This window comes from Impatiens glandulifera, chromosome 7 (genome assembly GCF_907164915.1).
Source record: "Impatiens glandulifera chromosome 7, dImpGla2.1, whole genome shotgun sequence".
NCBI classification, from domain to species: Eukaryota; Viridiplantae; Streptophyta; class Magnoliopsida; order Ericales; family Balsaminaceae; genus Impatiens; species Impatiens glandulifera.
In genome coordinates, this window is record NC_061868.1 from 5,166,701 (window position 1) to 5,191,234 (window position 24,534).

The 24,534-nt window shown below is 28.5% G+C and overlaps 3 protein-coding genes across 3 annotated transcripts; all 3 read right to left on the reverse strand.

The window, feature by feature from the left end:
* Positions 1 to 408: 408 nt before the first annotated feature.
* On the reverse strand, positions 409 to 7,288 carry LOC124944561 (exocyst complex component EXO84B). Its single transcript, XM_047484850.1, has 7 exons — positions 6,837 to 7,288; positions 6,394 to 6,491; positions 5,119 to 6,175; positions 3,833 to 4,348; positions 2,200 to 2,388; positions 1,981 to 2,117; positions 409 to 915 (listed from the first exon to the last, which is right to left on the reverse strand). Exons 1-7 carry the CDS (start codon positions 6,999 to 7,001, stop codon positions 753 to 755), a joined length of 2,325 nt encoding a protein of 774 aa, XP_047340806.1. The 5' UTR covers positions 7,002 to 7,288; the 3' UTR covers positions 409 to 752.
* Positions 7,289 to 8,337: 1,049 nt separating this feature from the next.
* Positions 8,338 to 10,638, reverse strand: LOC124945694 (ATP synthase subunit epsilon, mitochondrial). The gene is made up of 2 exons (XM_047486172.1): positions 10,367 to 10,638; positions 8,338 to 8,618 (listed from the first exon to the last, which is right to left on the reverse strand). The coding sequence occupies exons 1-2, from the start codon at positions 10,548 to 10,550 to the stop codon at positions 8,596 to 8,598; spliced, it is 207 nt and encodes a 68-aa protein (XP_047342128.1). The 5' UTR covers positions 10,551 to 10,638; the 3' UTR covers positions 8,338 to 8,595.
* Positions 10,639 to 12,562: 1,924 nt separating this feature from the next.
* LOC124945485 (ribosome biogenesis protein NSA2 homolog) lies at positions 12,563 to 15,370 on the reverse strand. Its single transcript, XM_047485930.1, has 9 exons — positions 15,246 to 15,370; positions 15,037 to 15,156; positions 14,878 to 14,945; positions 14,686 to 14,794; positions 14,541 to 14,609; positions 13,310 to 13,367; positions 12,977 to 13,212; positions 12,861 to 12,912; positions 12,563 to 12,772 (listed from the first exon to the last, which is right to left on the reverse strand). Exons 1-9 carry the CDS (start codon positions 15,246 to 15,248, stop codon positions 12,705 to 12,707), a joined length of 783 nt encoding a protein of 260 aa, XP_047341886.1. The 5' UTR covers positions 15,249 to 15,370; the 3' UTR covers positions 12,563 to 12,704.
* Between the last annotated feature and the right edge of the window lie 9,164 nt (positions 15,371 to 24,534).

Below are 24,534 nucleotides of genomic sequence, written 5' to 3' on the forward strand. Positions count from 1 at the left end.
TAAATTTAATTCAAATTAATATATATATTTTTAATTAAGATCAATTTTCTTATAAACGAATTGCTCAAAAAACTATTTTGTGAGTAGACAAGACTTATGATTCATATATTTGAAAACATAATTTTCCAATTTTGTTTTAGATTTTTCTATACATTTAACGGGATGACTATTGCAGAGTTAATAGTGTTTTGAATATTCAATCATACCCCCTCCAATAATTTATATACATATTAAATTAATTTTAATTTAATAGAGAAAAGATTAAGTTGGTATATCAATAAAAAAATTCAGATATTTTTCAATTTGAATTGAATAAGTACGGCAATAATTCTAACCCTAATGATTCAAGCATCCAGAAAATCTAAAGAAACAGACCTAAAACTTTAAGAACAATATGAAGAAATTCAATACAACAATCATGTTATTGCCCTAATTATTTCGAATCAATCAACAATCAGTCCATATAACATTCAATGCAAATATACATTTGCACACATGAAAGAACAAAAACAACTCTTGTCCAAATTCATCAATGCACCAAATTACATAGTCTCTCCTATATCACATGAACATGACAGAATTTTATGTTGTTGACTAAAAGATCGATACAGAGAAAAGGAGAAATTGCAACAAACGCCAACAACTAATGAGGGACAAGAAAAAGAAAAAGGGACCTATAAATACAAGATGGAGAAGGTGATTCAGATTCAATATACATCGATCATATGGGGAAGAAGATGGGGGAAATCGAATTAACCACTCCCATGAGATCTGATAGACGAAACTGATTGTGCAGATATGGAGGCAGTTGGGCTATTGGGATCTCTTTCGCCATTGATACCTTTTGGTTTACCACTTAATCTCTCGGCTGCTTCTATGCAGATCTCATTAAACCATTCATCTTCTGGGAGTACACTGTTACACGCCATTAACAATCATCAGCAATAGAGATAAAGGCCCAAATGGTTATGGTCGAGAGTGTGAACAAAAAAACAAATCTCTTCAAAAACTTGTTTAGAAAGGGTTTAATAATTTAAGGGCGGAATTCCAAATTGACATACTTTAACGCTATGTTTGGATTGGTATAAATTGGAATTGAAAATATGATAATAAACAGATTTGGACCTTCAAATTCTAATTCCAATTACAAATCCTTCATAACAAAACATAGCTTAAGGGTTTATTTTCCAATTACAAATCCTTCATAAAAAAACATAGCTTAAGGGTTTTATGGGTTTAATAGATATAGAACAATTTTAGTCCCGACAATTAGAGCTTGTATGATCTTGGGTTATTTCAAAAAATCTCTTTATCACGTCACCTATCCTTTCAACTAAAATATAAAAAGGTTTTGATTTCATAACCTAGCCATGATTGATAAAACTGCAAAAAAAAATACTGAATTTTAAGTTCTGAATATCTGGAGATAAAATAAAAACTGAATTAACAAAATAGAAACATCTAAACTAAACTTTAAGTACTCAATATTTAAATTCGTTTGATAAAGTATTTTCTTTTTAAACTTAATTTATAATTTATTCTAAATGGTGTTCGAAATAATCTTGTAACATGAAGAATCTAGTGCACATAATCATGACCTGCACTTCAACTTAAGGCATTCTAAGTGAGAATCGAACCCGTGACATTTGGCCATCGACTCTTGTCACTTGAGCTACGTTAGTGGGTTACAACTTTTTATATACTAGTAATTTTATTAAATTTAGAGGATAAATTGGTCTTTTGGTGATTCTTTTTATAGTATCGTATTTAACTTTCTTTCCTCTTTTAAAATAAACTAGACATTTTAGCTTTTTACTTTTAACATATTTTCACTTAAGTCTACAAAAATAAGTAATTATAAATATGAGTTATCAAATAAGTCATTTTATCAAACACTGTCCTAGAATTTTTTTTCCAAATAACCCTACATCAAATCGATGACCATCATCAAAAGTTGAATAAAAAAAGAATCTTGAGTACCTGTATGGATCCAATCCTGTTGCAGCAAATGCAGCCATTGCTCTGTTTATGATTTCATTGATGACTCGTTGGAGAATCCTTGACATGAAACGTCCTTGTGATGCAAAGCAAAGGACAAACTTCATATCCAAGTAGAACTACAAAACAAAAATAAGCAAAGACAAAAGATTTCAGTTTCAATGGCTGCATATCTGTCAATTAGGTAACAACTTTACAAACCTGTTGAAGACCAAGAGGACCTAAAGGTCTTGGCCCTTCCTCAATATCATCCCAAAAACTCTGGTCATCAGAAAGCCATAAGATGACTGTTTCTGTGAGCCTCATGAAGAGCAACAAAGCAAACCTTTCCCTTCCCACAAACATATCTGCAGCAATGCTACCTATCCTATTAAGTTTTATATTAAGTTCCTGACAAACCCCAACAAAAAATTATGTGAGGATCTAAATTGGCAATGATGGTCAACAATGAACTAGAGAACCAACTTAAACCACACATTAGTGAGTGAAAAATATCATCTGTGAACATATTAACGGGCTCATATTGATCAATAAAATAGTCTATTGGAGGAAAAAATATATTTACCAAATGAAACAGAAAATTATACTATAATTTAGACCATGATATTGAAAATGATTTCTATACCAAATGAAGCAACAAAATCACACATTAATATGGATCATGATGCAGAAAATCTTATACCTAACCCAAAAAAAACACTTTCAATCTTAGTTTTGGCGATTTCCAATGAGATCGTGAATTCTTGATTGTGATTTGTGACTGAGATTGTGACAAGTAGGCTCATTGAGTGGACATATTTGGCTTGTTAGTTGAAGAAAGACTTGGATTGGCAGTCATCTAAGAATACAAGTACACTCCTAGTTAAGCATTAAACAGCAAATTCATTGGTTGTTTAAATGGTCAAAGTTTTTGTAGTAACCATTTATCAAAATCTCTGAGAAGCACAAGAGACTGGATTTTTAATAACTAATGACTATGATTGTGTTTGATAACACAGGTTATCATTTAATCTAATTAAGTGCTTGATTGAATTAAAATTATTTGAGAATTTTTATTTTAATTAATTATTTAGATTCAACTTAAATTATGCTAAAAATCTAACATAATTCAATAAACTAGGAATGAATTAACAAAATAATGTAGTAACAACATCCAAAAGACAACTCTAACCCTTGAAAAATACTCAAATTAAGTCATTATATGGGTCATATAGTCTTTTAAGTACTTTCCCAACATTAGTTATACATTTTATCAAATCAAGTACTTCGAAATTAGATATTTTCATTTGGTTTATTCAACATTTATTTTCTAATTTTCAATTTTATCCAACGCACCATGTATAAATAAAAAATGGATTTCATGGTCCAGCTAGATGGAAAGAAATACAGCATATAGGTGTTGCCAATTTAATGGGTTAACAAGAATTAGACTTAAATTTAGTGAAGATTCGCATTTAACTTATGCACATGAAAGGTAGCCAGCAAAGCGCAACAGATGGAGGAGGAAGCTTCATGTTAAGAATGTCATGTTTTGAGTCAAATGTCAACCCAAAGAGACCAAATTATAAAATCTAAGACTACGTTGAAAGATTCTGAATCCGTTTAATTTGTCAAAAAGAATCCTCAAAAGGTGGAGAAAGAATTGACATAGATACTTGATGCCAAAATATTCTATCCAAACTAGTATTAAAGCTGTGCAGACATCCTGAACTAAAAAAATATATTTAGATTTACTCCCAAAAGAAATAGTAGATTGTACAAACCAACTCCACTACACAGAACCTAAAAAATATACAGAAAGCAAAGAGCATAAGATTGTTGATGAGACACATACCTGGAAAATAGCCGAAGGAAACCAGTCTATTTCATCTGCATTCCCATCCAAATTTATATACATGTCTGCATTAAGGCTACTATCACCTTCCTCGGTAAAAATAAGATCCAGAGCATGTTGTCTACAGAAAGTATCCTTGAGTTTATCAACTGAACTCACTAGACGCCTCTTCCATTCTCTTTGCTCAGGATGGCGATTTTGCCGATCAGAGGGTCTTCTACGGATATCATCATTGTAATTTCCCTGATTCAATGGGGCAAGTTTCATCGCTGCACGCGGTAGTAGTTCTTCTGCTAACAGTGACGCATTTGCAAGCAATGCAACTTGTTGTGCTTCAGTTTCAGCTACTCCAACAATTTTATTTCCAGAACCGTCAAGATATGAGTCTTCCTCCACGGAACTAGGCAATGCTCTTATAAGAAGGTTAATGTAGGAATCAAACACATGGAATAAACCTTCCAATGTTTTACCACCCAGCTGCAGGCTGAGAAGTGGACCCACGTCCTCGAAGAAATCCTATAACACAGTTTGGAAGAATGAACAAGAGATATTGCAGGATGAAAGCAATAATGCAAGAAGAATTAGCATTAAAAGAAATAGAATACGTAAAAGGAAAAACAGCCAGCTGATACATAAAATATCCATGTGATTAATCAAGTATTTTACACTAGCCAGTAACTCATTGCTAGATATTCAATACATATTCCAAGTATATTATGAAATAAAACCCAATTCAAGACAGCAATAATAGAACATTCCTTGCTGCACAGAAGTGGAGGCATGTTTTTATTAACTAAGATCCATAAAACTATGAAAAGAATAAAAATGATTGGAAAGTGATAACCTATTTCACAAGATCAATACTAAACTACTCATGATCAACAATATGGTGAAGAAAAAATTTGTATGCATTCCACATCACTAACCAAAGCTCTTCATTGAGAATTCTGAACAATTTCCTTGTGGTAATGGTATCTCCACCACAACTGGAATACAAAATAATGCCAATGACAAATAAGCATAGCTTAGTCTAGTTTGTAGACAGCCTGTCCTTTGCTGAGAGCAAAGCAATGATGCTTACCTTCACTCAGGAAAGAGGATGCTTGGGGAACCAATATAAGCAAAAAAAAAGCCCAAAACACTAAATCTTGTAAATCAGCAGAAGTCTAACCAAATGCTTGTGTAGCAATATCAGACATCTTTTGATGGAGGCTTTAAAAGCTCGGTTAAATATTTCATCCACAGTAGATTACAGTACAACGAAACATGAAAAAGGGGTTATTCACCTGGACCATCAAATTGAATCGGTGAGCACTAGTAGACAGTTTATGTTGATATGACCCAGTAGCACCAACGGATGTAGCTGAATATCTTCCATGTTGACGTGTGACAGCTGGAGGATAAGTAAGTTCCCAATCATCAGCAGCAGCCAATGCAGCAGTGCTCTCTTCTATACGTTTTAAATTAGCTTCGAGAGCTTGTTCAACACTGGGTCTAAAGTGCTTCAAAAGCACAGGACAAAGTGACAAGCCACGGCTTTCAAGTAAAGATGAATGTCCTAAAGCTATTTGCACGCATTCTGCTGCCGCCCTTAAACCTCCAGCAGCTGCACATGAAGCCAATGCATGTCTTTTGACAAGAAGTGCAAATGCCTCAGTTTGTTTTGTAGCCCACATCACAAGCTCAGAAGCATAAGCTGGATCCTTACCAAAAATAAGTAGGGAATCACTAGCTGCCTGAGCAATGGCAGAGAATACATGTTGCGACAGCGCGGCTGTGTATGCTCCTCCGTAAGAGGTGCTTGATGGACGAAGACTTTGCATGTTATACTGATACCTTTGATAATGCGCATTGAGTAATAAACTGTGAGCGCGAGGGCCATCACCTAGCTTTTTTAGAGCTGAAATAGCTGCACGAAGCTCATTACCCCTGGTGGAAGGTTGGCAGGCCACTTCAGCTAGTTGATCAGCTAGCTTTTGTCTCCTTCCTATAATTGCTGTTTCTAGTGTCATGAGCACTTTTGGGGTTAGAATTTTCTTTTGTCTTGCTTCAGAAATAATATTGTCTCCTTCACTAAGAGTTTGTAGAGCTTCAACCACTCTTCTCTCAGCCAATAGGACATCAAGTAGATCAGGCAATTCTATGAGGTAATTCTCCATCTCACTGGATTCTTTTCCGTCGTGATCTAATGGTTCATTTATAGAATACTCCAAAGGAATGGTGTCTGACAATGAATCTATATGAACTCCATCGGCTAAACTATGAATTAAAGTTGCCTGAGTAGATAGTAAGTTTCTGATAGATGAAAGTTCCCCTTCTAAATCAGATATCTCCTTTGATGTACTGCAAAAGATAATACAAACGACAATTGAGAAGGCTAAAGAAAGAAACATAATAAATACTTAAATTCCTCGAGCATTTGATGCGGAATAATATTCTAGGGTTCCCAAGTTACGGTTTTGTTATTTTCATACATAGGAGATTAAATCCTTCAAACATTACATAAATCAAAATTGCAATTGGACGACGAGTATCCGAGCAAACACTTGCAAAGCACTCACCGGATGAAGGAAGTATAATTCGCATACACACTTCTGCGCATTTCCTCAGCGGAAGCCTTCTTTAAATCCACAAGATAGGTACATAGTTGCCTTATTTCCTGGGATTTTATCGTTATTAGTAACCGAATCACACGAAAAGTAACTCAAGACTCCAACCATAACATAACTTCACTTGCTTATATACACACTGCTAAGCAATAAAAGAAAAGAACTCTAAACATATTTGCATTATAGGTACGTCTATAGAAATTGATATCAATGGAGTCTGTTATCAACAATTAGAAATCGTGATAACGTTGTTTTATCTATCAACAATATTTCATATTCACCTGAATGTTAATGAGGAAAACCTAAGTTATGCTAAAAAAAGCATGTTATCTTTTTCAATAGTAACTAATATTCACAGTAGATGTGCTGCAGATGCAATGAAAAGTATGATTTACCTTCTCGTTCAACGTATGACATTTAGCCTGGACGAAGGCATCTGCATCGAAATTATCAGACTTAAAGACGTTGAGGTTTTCCTCAAGCTTTGAACCGGATTCCTTGGTGCCTTTTGCCGGAGTAACCGCTAATGACCTCGGACGAGACGTTTTAGCAGAAGCCATTAACAGGATACCTTTTCTTCCCTCAGCTTAGATCCGATTCACAAATCAACAGGATTCAAGCGCGAAATTGAGAAGAAATAACAGGATTCACAATCAGAATCTAAAGAACATACTAACTTAGATCGAGGATTGAGATACGAATCTGATGCAGTTAATCAAAGACCAATTCGCAAGCATTAGTGAAGATGAAAACGTGTTTGCGTGAGTATAGAGAGAGAGAGAAGGTTGTTTTGGTGGCTCGCCAGCGCGTCTTCGGTGTTCTCTACCATCCAAAATCCAAATGCGGTCGCTGATTTGGACTCTCTCTCTCTTTATCTGTAATTATAAAATATTTTTTTACCAAAAACATATATAAAATAAATTACATAACTTATTTTTAAAATGGTATTATAGTTACTCATTTAATTATATTTTTTACATTTTAAATTTGGGTGAAGATTTAAAATATTTTCTATAGTACATTGAAAATATACTAAACTACCCGCGCAATTAAACGTTTTCTGTGTGATCTCTTTTTTATAACGTATTATCTTGAATTCTCGTTAACCGTTATCATTAAAATAAAAATAAAAAAAACATAAATGAATAAATTGTAATACATAATTGATGAGATTTCTTATTATATCTTATATTTATACTGTATTTTTTTAAAAGAAATTATATTTTAGGAAAACTAATAATATTGTTTTCTTTATTTTTGGTGTTCATCCAAATCAAATTACTTAATATACCCGTTCGAATAAACAAAGAAATATTTAATTTGTCGAATCCATTATACAGCAAGATATAAGACTTCTTCATATAATCAAAGAAAACTAATGATAAGAACGGTAATTTAGTGTCATGAATCACTCCCGACATATCAAATATTCAGACTCGAAATATGATATTATTGTATTTAGAATATTAAATTTATAAGTATTGTTTTTAAGTAACTTTATTATTTATTCTAATTGAATATTAACTTTATTATTTGTTTAGAATGATAAAACAAATATATGTAAATGAATAAAATAAAAGTATTGAACTGTTGTTAGATGTAATATTTAAAAAAATATAATTATTCTTGTCTATTTATGGTCAGATATATTTACTACATACAGATTATTTGTCTTTATTTAATAAAGAAAATGATATAAATTTTTAGAAGAATAGTATAAAAACAAAGCTAAAATGATTTATTTACTACATTTAAATTAATATTGAAAAAACAAAAAATACCAAAGCAGTGTATTATCAAATATTTTTAAGTCAATTTCCAAAACTCTTCAATATAAAAACATTATAAAAATTAAGCTAGAAATTAATGGGAAAAAGTAATTCTCAAATAAGCATGAATACTTTCCAAACTAGAAATAGAATATTCTTGCATATATCATTAACATGAAAATACATGTTTTTTCCATTTTCAGCAAGTCAAATCTTATTAAGCAAAACCCAATTCAAGATAATAATAACATGTCCTTCTAAAGTGTTTGTTTATGCCATTATTGACAAAGAAATGCATCATAACATCAAACTGATGAAACGGAAGAGACCGGCCATAGAATAAATTCTCGAAGATGAAAAACTCAGCTACATCTTCATGCATCATTCATGGAGTGTCCGATCGTGTGGCTGATGAACAAATAAACAATAGAAAGTAAGTCGAGAAAGACAATGAATTTTCATTCTATTAAATGTAATGTGACAAACAAGTATTCTTCCAACTATTTTGTTAATTAGCTAAAAATAGGGTTATATGCAGTTACAAGAGATCAGAAAAATGAAGAAAATAAATAAATATACAAACATAGAATTGTAATTCTAATCTACAATTTCAATCATCCAAACATAGCCAAATGGCGGGTTCATTTGGAAACACTTTCCGGAGCTGGAGCTGGAGCAGGGTTTGGACAAGAAGATGTCAACAAACTGAAATTCTAATTCGCAATTTCACTCATCAAAACATAGCCTAATAGAAGAGCAGGGAAATTTGACACAATTATGAAGGTGTTCATGTATTCATCAACCTTGTACTATTGAAATTCTATGTGAAACAATGAATTGGGAGTAACATACTCCAGACATGTTCTATATATCAATTTTATAGCTAATTTGAAATTACACTCATCCAAACATAGCCTAATGGAAGAGCGGGAAATTTCATTTGGAAACACTTTCTCGAGCTGGAGCTGGATCTGGGTTTGGATGAGTATGTCAACAAATTGAAATTCTACTTTGCAATTTCACTCATCCAAACATAGACTAATGAAAGAGAATAAATTCAACACAATTATGAAGGCAGCAAAGACAATAAACAAAGATATTTAATGTATTCATTCACCTTGTTACTATTCAAATTCTACGTGAAAAAATGAACAAGAGTAACATAATCCAAGAAGGTTCTATTTATCAATTTTATAACTAATTTGTAAATTTCACTCATCCAAACATAGCCTAATGGAAGAGCGGGTAAATTTGACACGGGTTCATTTGGAAACACTTTTTCAAGCTGAAGCTGGGTTTGGATGAGAAGATGTCGACAAATAGAAATTCAACTATGCAATTTCACTCATCTTAACATAACCTAATGGAATAAAAGGGAAATTCAACACAATTATGAAGGCAGCAAAGACATTAAACAAGGATATTCCATGTATTCATTCACCTTGTTACTATTCAAATTCTATGTGAAACAATGAATCAGGAGTTAACATAATCCAGACATGTTCTATTTATCAATTTCATAACCAATATAATTTCTTTCTGATTCATCCTATTTGTGATTAATTCAAACAATCTCAACATATGAAAAGCATAGAAACAGCAGTACATTGAGGATAAGAAAACTACGAAAAAGCTTCAGTTTCAAACAAAATCATTCATGGTTGTGGTTCAGCTCAGAATCAAAGATAGATGAATTGATATTAAAGTGGAAATTTATCACATAAATTGTGAGAAATCCCTGACATTTCCCTCAATCTGATGACAGACATTTCCATCTCAGAACATTAGATTATTCAAACCTAGCATCAAAGCTAAAACAAATGGAAGGGACATTCGAGTGCTAATCTATCATCAGAGTTACCCTACCATAGGATTTTGATATCAGATCCAAAATCAAAAATTTCTCTATGATTACCAATTTACATCATAACCTAGTATCAGAAAACATAGCCAATTTATATTCTCTACATTCGTCATTTCAACAGCAAATATAATCGTTCGCACAGTAGATCATACTCATTGAATCAGAACAGACAGATCACATTAATCGTAATCAGATAAACCAAGATATGCCTTGCGTAATTACCATAAACGAAGAACTAAGTTATCAGATCGGAATCAACAAAAGCAAAAAAGAGATGAAATTAGGACTTTACTTGGCTTCTGAGGCTTGCCATCGGCCCATTTGGAAACGGTGAAGTGAACCTTCTCACGAGTTAGGGCTTCGGTCTTGTAGGGCTCCTTAAGACAGTTCCTGACAAGATTAGCGCACAAGTTTGAATACGTTATGTATGTCATCCCTGCTGATCTCCAAAAAGGCACCGCCGCACTGGAAGCCATCTGTTCGTCGCTTTTCTCCTGTTCCGATACTCTCTCTCTATCTCTCTTTCGCCCTTTACACTGTTTCTCTCTCTATAAATTCCTCTCAAGAACAATCGTCTTTGACCTAGGTATAAGGCGAGGAAGAGAAGACGCTAATAATATATTAGCCCTCAAATTATTTGATAGCTTTCTTATTAATCCTTCAAGTATATACATATATATTTTCATATTAATCACTTTTAATTAATTATTGAGTTTGTTTTCAATGATATTATAATATTAGTTTTAAAAAATATTTATTTAAAAATTATTCAGTTTAAAATTTTATATATATAAATAATTGTAAAGGATAAATTTAAAATTTCAATGAATTTTTTTAAAAGTAAAATGAAAACAAAAATATGTGGAGTGAAAATAAAATAAATAAGAAAAAACAATGAGGTAGCCTATTTTATTTTTTGAAAAGGAATTAATATATTTTATGTAATTTAATAAAATTTTAAAATATATAATATTACAACATTTAAAATTATAAATAAAAAATTAACTAATTAGTTAATACTCCCATGAATTCCGTGCAATTGCACAATTAAAAATATATTAAAGATATTATTTATCTATAAATATTTTAAATAAAATTAATATTATTATTTAAAATTTCTTTTAGTTTGTAAAAATTAAGTTTAATCTTAAACTTAATGTTAACAAATATTTTATCCTCTTAGCACACCCACTTAACTCCTAAATTATCATCATCACTTTTTTTTAAATATTTTTTATCCTCTTGGTAAATTACTCATCAATCTTAGCCGACCTCAATTGATGACATATCTCTTATCTCTAGTCAAACTCAACCACTAATCTCTCAATTGACCATCATCTTGTGACTCACACTTTTTCATATGTATTTTTTATCCTTCGATAAACCATTCACTAACCATAATCTTGTGACTCACACTTTTTCATATGTCTTTTTATCCCTAGACAAACCACTCACCAATTTTAGTCGACATCTATTTTACTTTCACTTCAACAAATCAACAATCAATCCCAATTGATCACAGACCTCTTATCTAACGTCAAATCAACCACTAATTCCGACCTCACACTCGATAAATCACTCACTACCGACATACATCTCGTGACCTTACACTTTCAAATATTCGTCAAACCAACCACTAATTCCGACATCACATTTTTAAATGTCTTATATCATTTGTTTAGAAGTTGTGTCACCATATATTTTAGTTAAAAATGCATTCTTGAAAATCTAAATTTGCATGTTTTGGAATTTAAACTCGGGTCTTAAGTATAAATGTGAACACTTTAACCGTTAAACCACTTGATATTGTTGAAATAATTTTATTATTTTGTGTATGTATATATATTTTGTATTTAATATTTATTACCAATTAGTGAATTTTTATATTAATCAAAAAATTATTTATATTAATAAATAAAATATTATACATATATAATAATTAATGATAGAGGAAAATAATTAAGAAAAAATAATATAAGATAAAATATATTTATTGACAGAATTCATTTTAAATATATATATATATATATATAAATCTGAAAGAAGGATGGCTTTTTTATTTGTTTTTTTCATTCTTTCAAATACAAAATGAATAATGGACTAGATTCAACTATCAAACAATAGAATAATTGTTTTCACTAAGAGATGATGATTTAAAAAAATGATATCAAGCAGAAATAAAATTTTAATATAAACTCAAGTGAATTGTCACCCGGTACAAATGTTATTTTTTCTTAATTATAGACTATGAAATATATTAAGAGATTGATATAGTAGAAATAAATCTTTGAGTGAAAACTCAACCAGACTCCATTTATTTGATCAAGTAATGGTAATTTTAACGACAAGTATTTAGATATAAGATTATAAATTAAAAAAATATAGAAGGCAATAATTACATTTTTTTATGAATGTGAAATCTTTAATAATAACATTAAATATTTGAAATCATGCATTCAACTAACAATAAGTTATGAAAGTAGATAGATAATAGAAAAAAGTTTAAACTATAAGCAAAATTGAATACAATGTTGTTAATAAATTACAACCAGGAATTTAAAGGAATTTAAAGTCTTTTCTCAATTATCAATTGAAATAAAACAAAGATTCAAACAAAAAAAACCGCGCTACTACACCAACAGAACTGCGTTAATACACCCATCATTTTCGGGATTATTTGTTACTTGAGCATACTTCCCTGCATCATTAAATAAACATAATATGTTAATAATGGTAATACAAACATTCATCATAATCATCATCAGAAAAGAATCATATAATCTTACCCCATACAACTTTTCCAGCAGGAGTGACCAAACCCAATTCACTTACATTCACCTGCAAGATTAAACAGAAATTATGGAATCTAGTTAAAAAAACAAAGTAACTGCAAACAAATTACCTCAATTATTGTTCCTTTGGTAATAACCCCAAGAGAAGTATACATGGGACCATTAGGATTTTTCTTAACACCAATGATTTGAAGATTGAAAGTGCATTTCAGTTCGGGATGTGTGACGTGAGCTTTATTGAATCGCAAGCCTGAAGGACGAATAAACCTCTCGTACTTTGGAGGTTTTCTTGTAAAACCTTCTCCAACAAATGTCACTTTTGTAATCATCCTCTTCCACTGCTTGGCTGTCAAGAAACATGAGTTGTTTTAATAATCTATGGAATATTATTCTTATATATATATTTAATGATAGATCAAACTATAAAAGGCAAAAATACTTACTTTTTCGTTTACCAGTCCTTATAACCCTAAACATTTCATCTTCAGCCACGGGTCTCACCTGAATAAGAAACAAATAATTGCTTTAGCACATTGGTTATCAATCAAAAAATTATTCATCCCATTCCAAATATAAAGATACAACAAGAAGACCATTCAAGAAATTTTAATGTCATTTCTTCGCTTCTACTTGACATAGTATTCATTTTCCTTAGGTTTTACAATAAAACATGTTTAGCAGCCAACAGGAGAAAACAATTGTCCATTTAGAAACACTTTCTGTAGCTGGTTCTGAATCTTGTATCCACATGAAAAACTGCCAATAAATTTACAAATTTGACTCTAAGTTCTGCTTTCATACGTGAATCCAAATCAACATAAGATATCGACAAGTAAAAGCATTTCCAAATGGGCCCCTATGACCAGACACATATTTACATTAAAGTAAACATGATCAAATTTACAGTTGACATCACGAGGTCTACCACAACTAGTGATAAATTTACTTCTTACCCAACCAAGCATCGTTATTAGACACTTATGTGTTAGAGTTCAAGGATAAGCTAGGTTATGGATATTGACATATCAGAAACAATACATCTAAATTTTGAGGGTAAATCTACCACTATTAGTGATAAATTACATCTTACCCAATCATCGATATTAGACACTTATGTGTAGTTCAAGGATAAGCTAGGTTATGGATATTGACATATCAGAAACAATACATCTAAATTTTGAGGGTAAATCTACCACTACTAGTGATAAATTACATCTTACCCAACCAAGCAACAATATTAGACACTTGTGTGTTATGTTTCAAGGAGATGCTAGGTTATGGATATTGACATATCAGAAACAATACATCTAAATTTTGAGGGAAAATCTACCACTACTAGTGAAATTACATCTTACCCAACCAAGCATCAATATTAGACACTTATGTGTTAGAGTTCAAGGACAAGCTAGGTTATGGATATTGACATGTCAAAAACAATACACATAAATTTTGAGGGTAAATCTACCACTACTACTAGTGATAAATTACATCTTATCCAACCAAGCACCGATATTTGACACTTATGTTAGGTGTTAGAGTTCAAGGACGAGCTAGGCTACGAATATTGACATATGAGAAACAACAAATCTAAATTTCGAGGATAAAATAGCAGATATGTTGTTAACATATATAAGAATTAAAATTAAAATTTCAAATCAGTCTACAAAATCATACCTTTGGTAGTGGAACATCCCATTTCCCAGCTTTTTCTTTCCTCTTTTGCTTAATGGTGTTGCTAAGAACCTGAAGAGAAAGAATCAACAATGTTGAAATTGCCCTAACCAGATTAAGAACAACAATCTCATATAGTAATATATACCTTAGCCCTTGCTGTTGTGTCACGATCAAGCAAATATGCAGGAACTGCTCCTTCTTGAACATTATCATCAACCTTCCTTCTATTTGATGATTCTTCATGCATAGCCAGTCTATAATTCATCATATAATAACATTAATAACATATTAGGTCAATAAATTCAATAAATTGAAATATCATATGAATGAAGCTTACGTTTTCTTCATTAAGGCCTTCTCAGCATAACGTTTCTTAGCAAGCAGTTTACCCTTGATACCAAGAGTCTGCTCATTGACGAACAAACCAATAATTAGAACTTCCAAAACAAAACAATAAGATATATATATAGATTAGGTAAAGTAGATGAAATGTGACCTTCTGAGCAATCTGCGAACGTTTGTGGACTTCACGAGCCTCCTTCTTACGTTTGCGTTCGAAGTGGTCATGGCGATAGCCATTCCTCTTCCTATGAAGCTCTATGTAATCTCCTTGAGGCTGAGAAACAAATCGATACGTGATTCAACAGTGAAGATGGCGAATATAACTAAGGATATACAAGATTAAGCAAAAGTGAATACACTAACCATGGCTGATGAGAATGAGAAAGAAAAAGTTGCAGGTTTAGGATGAGAGAATGCGGAAGAGTAAACCCTTCCGTTGAATGAATAGAGGAAGAAGATGCCACCGCTAATACAATGTCGGCATAGCAGGCCAGTTCCTCAATTTAAAAGCCCAATAAGATTATAAATTAAGCAATATAATAGGCCCATTTTAAAATATTTTTTTAATATATATATATATATTTTTTTTTAAATATCTCAATTAAAAAAAATTATTTATGTTAAATTAAAATGTTTTAATTGAAAAACAAGTTTAAATAAAAAAAAAATGTATGCACTTAATAATATTAATTTAATTGTGGTAATTTGAGTATCTATAAGTCGAGTATGGCACACGGAGTATGGTACTCGAATATGGTACTCGGCTTACACCCCTAGAGAGAACTACACAAGAATCTTATATATTAGGTATTATAAATAATATTTTATTTATACTAAATTTTATTTTAATTAATAATTAATAAATTAAATATTTGTAAAAAATAATTATTATTACTATTAATTCAAATCAAGAGTTAACTATAGAAAGTTAAATTACAAAATAATATCAATTAAATAAAAAATTAAGTGTTAAATAATATAAATTTTATAATAATTGAAATTCTAATAATAAATATACAACCATCTTGAAAATGTCTCCAAAATTCATATCAATAAGTAATGAAATAAAATAAGTCAGAAGAAAACAATTAAACAATGTAAGAAGATTTTTTACCTAATATTTTAAACAGTCTTGCCAAAAATATTTTGCACAAAATAATTAGAAGATACATGTATAAGGTTTCAAACTAAAAAAACTGTTTGAATGAATTTTTATTAAAAATATGAAATATATCTTCAGATCCTTTAATATTATTTCTTTGGACGACGAACATAAATTCGAGAAATGATCTTTAAAATAATTGTAATAATGAATAACAATCGACTCACCAATAAGACCAATAATTGAAAGTATTATTTGGATTATAAAGATTCAAAATGAAAAAATCCAATTCAACTAAATAAAATATCGCATTAAACAAAACACAATATCAACTCAAATATATTTGAGGAGTGATTTTTATAACTTTTATTTTGTGAGAAATGTTATAAATTAAATATTCAATTTCTATTATATAAAACTAGCACGAATCTCATTTATTTGCACGGATAAGAATATATATATAATATATATAAAATATTATTTATTTATAAATATTATAGATAAAATTAATATTATTCAAATATAATTAATTTTAAATTGGTTTTAGTTTGTAAAAATTAAGTTTAATCTAAACTTAATGTTAATATATATTTTATTCTTTTTACACCCACTTAACTCTTCAATTGATTCTCATTTTGTGACTCACATTTTTTTTATATATTTCTTAGTCGACCTTAATTGATGACATACCTCTTATCTCTCGTCAAACTCAACCACTAACTCCCCAATTGGTTTTCATCTTGTGACTCACACTTTTTCATGCGTCTCTTTATCCTTTGGGAAAACCACTGACTGACCATAATCTTGTGACTCACACTTTTTCATATGTCTCTTTATCTCTCGACAAAACACTCACCAATTTTAATCGACCTCTCTTTTACTCTCACTTCAACAAATTAACAACCAATCTCAATTGATCACACACCTCTTATCCATCATCAAAACCCAACCACTAACCCCCAAACCCTTATCTTGTGACTCACACTTTTTCATGTCTCTTTATGCGCTCATATGCTTCTTTATCCTTTTGGCAAACTACCCACTAGCCCTAATCTTATGACTGCCACTTTTTTCATATGCCTCTTTATCTCTCGACAAATCACTCACCAATCTTAATCGACCTCTCTTTTACTCTCACTTCAACAAATCAATAACAAATCAACAAAAAATCAACAACCAATCTTAATTGATCACAGACCTTTTAGCCAATGTCAAACAAACCACTAACCCCAATTGACAATCATCTTGTGACTCACATTTTTTTATATGCCTCTTTATTTCTTCGGCCGACAAACCACCCATCACCCGACCTCCATCTCGTGACCTCACACTTTCAAATGTTCGTCAAATCAACCTCTAATTCTGACCTCATACTTGACAAACCACCCACAACCCGACCTCCATCTCGTGACCTCACACTTTCAAATACTCGTCAAACCAACCACTAATTCTGACCTCATACTTTCAAATGTCTCGTATCTTTTGTTTAAAAATTGCGCCACCATATATTATAGTCCCCATTATTAAAAATATAAATTTGCATATTTTGGGATTCGGACCCTAGTTTTAAATATGAAATATGAACACTTTAACTGCTAGATCACTTGAGATTGTTGAAATAATTTTATTATTTTGTGTATGTATATATATTTTGTATTTAATATTATTACTAATTAATTAATTTTTATATTAACGAAAAAATTATTTATACTCATAAAGAAAATATTATATATTTATATATATATTATATAATAAAATAATAAATGTATGATAAAAGATAAAAGGTATTTATATAAAATTAATGATGAAAAATAATATAATATATATATAAGGTAAGTGCGTTTATATATATATATATATATATATATATATATATATATATATATATATATATTATTAATAAAAAAATATATTTTATATAATTAGTGAGAATATATTTATATAATTAATTAATGAGAGAGAATAATTAGAAAGAAAAATAGTTATTATTATTTTCCATTTATAAAATTATATATATATATATATAATTATTGATAAGACAATATATATTTTTATATGATCAAAGAAAAAAATATGAGATAAAATATATTTATATATGGTAAAGAGAAATATAAGAGAAAAGAATTATTAAGAAAAAGAATTTATTTTATTGAAGGGATGATTTTGTTGAGTTTAAATTTTAAACATGTTTGTTATGAGGTATATAATTGTAGATATAGTATAATCTATACCTCTATAGTAAATTATAATAGTTGTTTGGTGATTTAATATTTATACAACAGTGTTATTTAAGTATAGTTTATACCTTGAAAAATGTATTATATAATACCCACTCTTGCCTATTACAAGGATGTACAAAATTTTATAAAATTTAATATTCCTGTTTTATTCTTTAATTTTATAAAATTATTCAAATTTTTTTTTTTTGTATTATATTTAAAATACAATTAATAATAATAACTAAATATTAATTTATATTTAACTATATTTAATTTTCTAATTTAAATAATAATAACAATAAATAAACAATTATCAATATTATTTTATAAAATTATTATTATTAATATTTTATTTTATACAAACAATTAATATTTTTTTAAATATACAAATATTTATAATAATACATAAATTTTAAATATAATTATTAAATATTAATTTATATATATATAAGTTTTATTAATATAACTATATAAGTTAAATAATATGAAATTATATATAAAATAGTGTAAATCGTATAATATTAGTAATATTTATTTTTAAAATACATCTATATAATAATTAAATATTATTTTTATTAATTTTAATATAATTAATAATTAAAACTATCTTTAAAATAAATATTAGAATAATAATTCAAAATAATTTATATAAATATAAAGGTAAAATAGTCTTTTACATTTTTTACTACTTTCTTATATTACCCATCAAACAAAAAAGGAAAAAAGCTCACTTAGACGTATGTACTTGTACAACTAGCTCACTTAGACGTATGTACTAATAAAAGTTCATTTAAACGTACGTACTATCAAAAATTGACTCATTTAGCCTCTTTTAGTAACCATGGTTAACTTTTATTTTTAAATTTAAATATTTATTAATTAAATATTAATATATTTTCTCTCTCTTCCTTTTTCATTTATCATTTCATTTATTACTAATAAATGAATTCTCTATTTTTATTTTTATTTCTAATTTTTTATTATTTCTATATGAGTATTTATGATTGATTATTTTAATTTAATTTTATATATATATATATATATGAGCATTCATCATTAATTATTTGAACTCTATATTTCTTCTTCTTTTTTATATATTTTTTTTATATTCACATTAATTATTAATTATTTTAAAATTGTTTGATCTCAATAATTGAATATAACAATGAAAATTCTTTCAACAATAAAAATCCTTAAACACAAAAATAAATTAATTAATAATTAAGAATTGAATAATAATAAAAACTCATTCATCAAAGACCAAAAGAGTAATAATCAAATATTAGACAAAACAATTCTTTTACTACTAATATAAGTTGTGAATAAAAATTAAATAAAAAATTATTAATTTCATTTTTATTTTTATTAAACTAAATAAGAAAAAAAACTCTTTTTTATTTTTATTATATTAAATTAAATAAGAAAAAACCCTTCACAAAAAAAATTACAGAAAAACATAAAATTCATAAATAAGTTGTTAAATTGTTTAAAAAAAAATAAGAATTTAAGAAATATAAGAAATAAAAACTAATAAAACAAAAGATGAAATATAAAAGAGAAATTAATATTAAAATAATAAAAAAAATTAAGAATAAAATAAATTACTTAATGAAAAAGAAGGAGAGAGAAAATATATTAATATTTAATTAATAAATATATAAATTTAAAAATAAAAGTTAACCATGGTTATTAAAAGAGGCTAAATGAGCCAATTTTTGATAGTTCATATGTTTTAATGACCTTTTATTAGTACATACGTCTAAGTGAGCTAGTTGTACAAGTACATACGTCTAAATGAGCTTTTTTCCAACAAAAAATAATAAAATCTATATAACTTATACATATTTTATATTCTCAACCAAACACTAATAACCTATATAATTTATACATATTAATACTTCTTTATAATTTATACTCCTTACAACTTATATATAACTAATACCGTTTACCAAATGATACATATAATCGAAAAGTCAACCCTCAACCAAAATAAGAATTTGAAACTACCTTTCCACTATAACCATTAAGTCAAGGACGAAGTCAGTAATCAACTAGGGATTTCCTTCTATAAAGAAGTCACCTACAATTAGGAGTCAAATGAAAGAAGATGGATTTGTCCGCTATTTCATCAGCATTGACACTACTTGACTTGCTTTCACTGCTTTTAGTTTGAACATGGCACAAAATAACTTCCCATTCTCCAAGTTCAGAAGTGCCTCAAGACCATAGGACTATTGGCATAATGTTAATCTTTTCCCTCGACTTAATTTAACCCTAAGTCTGAGTGTACCCTTGCGAGCCACCACTAGACATAACAAAGTATACGAAAAAAACTTACTGTGGAGTTATTCTTAATACATTTTTTTCTCTAAAAACAATATTCAGAGAAGTTGAAAAAAAAAAATATTTTTTTTTGTGTGTTTTTTATGATTTTTTAACATCAAATGGTGTCTCGTTTCTGAGTTGGTGTTGTATTTGGTTCGGTCCGACATCCTCTTCAGTTAGATATTTATCGTCCCGAATTTTTATAATTTAAATAATATTCACAAGTTTTGATGGGTCGTTTGCTGCTCATATCCGCCGATTGTCATGGTAATTTTTTCCCGAGTCTTTGTCCATCATTTTTTTAGTAGTTAAAGAGATGAAATTGTTAAATCTAGAGTTGTTTCCATTTGTTTAATAAAAAATTATTGAAATTTATCTTTCATTTGGAAGTCCTCTTATATTTATCCTTCCTTGATTTATATATGTTTCTCATTATTTTGATCATACATATGATACATATATAGATGGTCAATTATCATTTGATATAATCTTTTTTGGTGTTGCATATTTGCATACAAACTTACAGGCAATGACAACTTTCACTACCGCTCATAATATTTGGTAAAAAAAAATCGACACCGCTTAATTATTTTTTTTCGGTTTGTCCAACTTTCTCATTAATCGTTATGGAACTCAAACGAGCTCGTATTTGGAGTCATCTAAAAATATTTTAAAATTGTTGGTTCCCTATTGAAAACTTAATTTTTATAAATTTGTCATATTATTTAATATTTAGGTTCTCATTCCGTTCCTTATAATATAAATGTTATTTTTTATTGTTTACAAATTAATTTTTTATATGAAACTCTTTATAAAAAAAAAAAAAAATATAAGAGTTAAAATGAGATATTATTACACATCTTAATGTTTAGTTTTCAAAGTGTCCAGATTGTCGGATCGAGAGTTATGGTTAATTTGAATATATATGTAAGAGTTAATGGATACTTAAGTATGTTTCAAACTTTCAACCTAACAAAAACAAGTACAACCATTTAACCAACTAAGTTAATAAAATTTTATATTTTTATTTCAACACCAAATGTGATGAACGCAGAACATTTTAACAATATAAATCCAACTTTTTAACTAACTAATCTATATTTTATTTTTCAAAGTGTTCGAATTGTCGGGTGGAGAAATGTGGTTAATTTGGATATATATCTGAGAGTAAATGGATACTTGGGTCAGATTGTATGTTGACCTGCCCATAAATTTACAAGTTTCGAACTTGCAACCTAACAAAACAAATACAACCATTTAACCAACTAGTCTAATAAAATTTTATATTTTTAATTTAACATCAAATTTGATGAATGCGGGACATTTTAACAATATAAGTTTAACTTTTTAATTAACTAATATATATATATATATATATATAATGATACTTAATTTTCAAAGTGTCCAGATTGTCGGGTCGAGAGCTTTGGTTAATTTAAATATATATATGAGAGAAAATAGATACTTGGGTCGAATTGCGGGTTGACCCGTAGATAAACTTAAAACGGTTAAAAATAAAATTAAAAATGTTATATGTATGTTTCGAACTTTCAACCTAACAAAATAAGTACAACGCTTTAACCAAACTTAAAACGGTTAAAAATAAAATTAAAAATATTATATGTATGTTTCGAATTTACAACTTATCAAAACAAGTACAACTCTTTAACCAACTAAGCTAATAAGATTTTATATTTTTAATTCAATACAAAATTTGAAGAACACGAGACATTTTAAACATATAAGTTCAACTTTTTAACTAACTAATATATATATATATTATGATGCTTAATTTTTTTAGTGTCCAGATGTGAGAGTAAATGGATATTTAGGTCGAATTGTGGTCGGATTATCGGTCGAGAGCTGTGGTTAATTTGGATATATATGAGAGTAAATGGATACTTGGGTCAGATTATGGGTGAACACGCACATAAACTTAAAATGGTTAAAAATAAAATTAAAAATGCTATATATATGTTTCGAATTTACAACCTAACAAAACAAGTACAACATTTTAACCAAATTTAAAACGTTTAAAAATAAAATTAAAAATATTATATTTATGTTTCAAATTTGCAACCTAACAAAAATAAGTACAACCATTTAACTAACCAACATAATAAAATTATATATATATATATATAATGATGCTTGATTTTCAAAGTGTTCGGATTGTCGAGTCGAGAGTTGTGTTTAATTTGGATATATATGTGAGAGTAATTGTGGGTTGACTCGCTCATAAACTTAAAATAGTTAAAAATAAAATTAAAAATGTTATATGTATGTTTCAAATTTGCAACATAACAAAACAAGTACAACATTTTAACCAACTAGACCAATAAGATTTTTTTATTTTTAATACTTAATTTTCAAAGTGTCTGGATTGTCGGGTCGATGTTGTGGTTAATTTGAATATATATGTGAGAGTAAATTGATACTTGTGTTAGATTGTGGGTTGACCCGTCCATAAACTTAAAAGGTTAAAAATAAAATTTAAAATGTTATATATATATGTTTTGAAATCGCAACATAATGAAACAAGTACAACCCTGTAACCAACTAAAATAATAATATTTTTTATTTTTAATTCAACCTCAAATTTGATGAACGCGGGATATTTTAACAATATAAGTTCAATTTTTTAATTAACTAATATATATATATATATGTAATGATGTTTTATTTTCAAAGTGTTTGGATTGCCGGGTGACCAGGTCGAGTAATGTGATTAATTTAGATATATATGTGTGTGAGAGTAAATTGATATTTTGGTTGGATTGTGGGTTGACCCGTCCATAAACTTAAAACAGTTAAAAATAAAATTAAAAATGTTATATGTATGTTTCGAACTTGCAACATAACAAAACAAGTACAACCTTTTTACCAACTAAGCTAATAAGATTTTATATTTAAAATTCAACACAAAATTTGATGAACGCGAGACATTTTAATAATATAAGTTCAACTTTTTAACTAACTAATCTATATATATAATGATGCTTGATTTTCAAAGTGTCTGGATTGTTGGGTCGAGAGCTGTGGTTAATTTGAATATATATGTGAGAGTAAATTGATACTTGAGTCGGATTGTGGGTTGACCTGCCCATAAATTTAAAACGGTTAAAAATAAAATTAAAAATGCTATTACATTTTTACCGTATTTTTTCACGATTTTTTATATCATTACTTGTGCAAATGCACGGACTACATGCTATATATATATATAATGATGCTTAATTTTCAAAGTGTCCGGATTGTCGGGTCGAGAGCTATGGTTAATTTGGATATATGTGAGAGTAAATGGATACTTGGGTCGGATTGTGGGTTGACTCACCCATAAATTTAAAACGGTTAAAAATAAAATTAAAAATGCTATAGGTATAGTTCGAACTTGCAACCTAACAAAACAAGTACAACATTTTAACCAACTAGGCTAATAATACTTTATATTTTAAATTCAACTCAAAATTTGATAAACGCGTGACATTTTAACAATATAAGTTCAACTTTTTAACTAACTAATCTATATATATATAATGATGCTTAATTTTTAAAGTGTCCGGATTGTCGGGTCTTAGTTTGAATATATGTGAGAGTAAATGAATACTTGGGTCGGATTGTGGGTTGACCCGCTCATAAAAATTTTATCGTAATATTTTTTCACGATTTTTTATATTATTATTACTCGTGCAAATGCACAGGATACATGCTAATTTTGCTTAATGATATTTGACCTAATGTTACTAGATTTCCAAAACAATTTCATCACCCATAACATTATTTGTAGGGTTATATTTAATATTCCATATACATTTAAATATGTTTGAAATATATATATATATATATATATATTATCTTGTTTTAAATTACTTTTTTATATTTATTTTTGTTTGAATGGTTCTTTATACATTTATTTTTGTTTGAATTTATATCAATAATATCTAAAATATTTAAAATGTTATAAAATTATTAATTTGTGTTAAAAATATGCACAAATTCTTTTTAT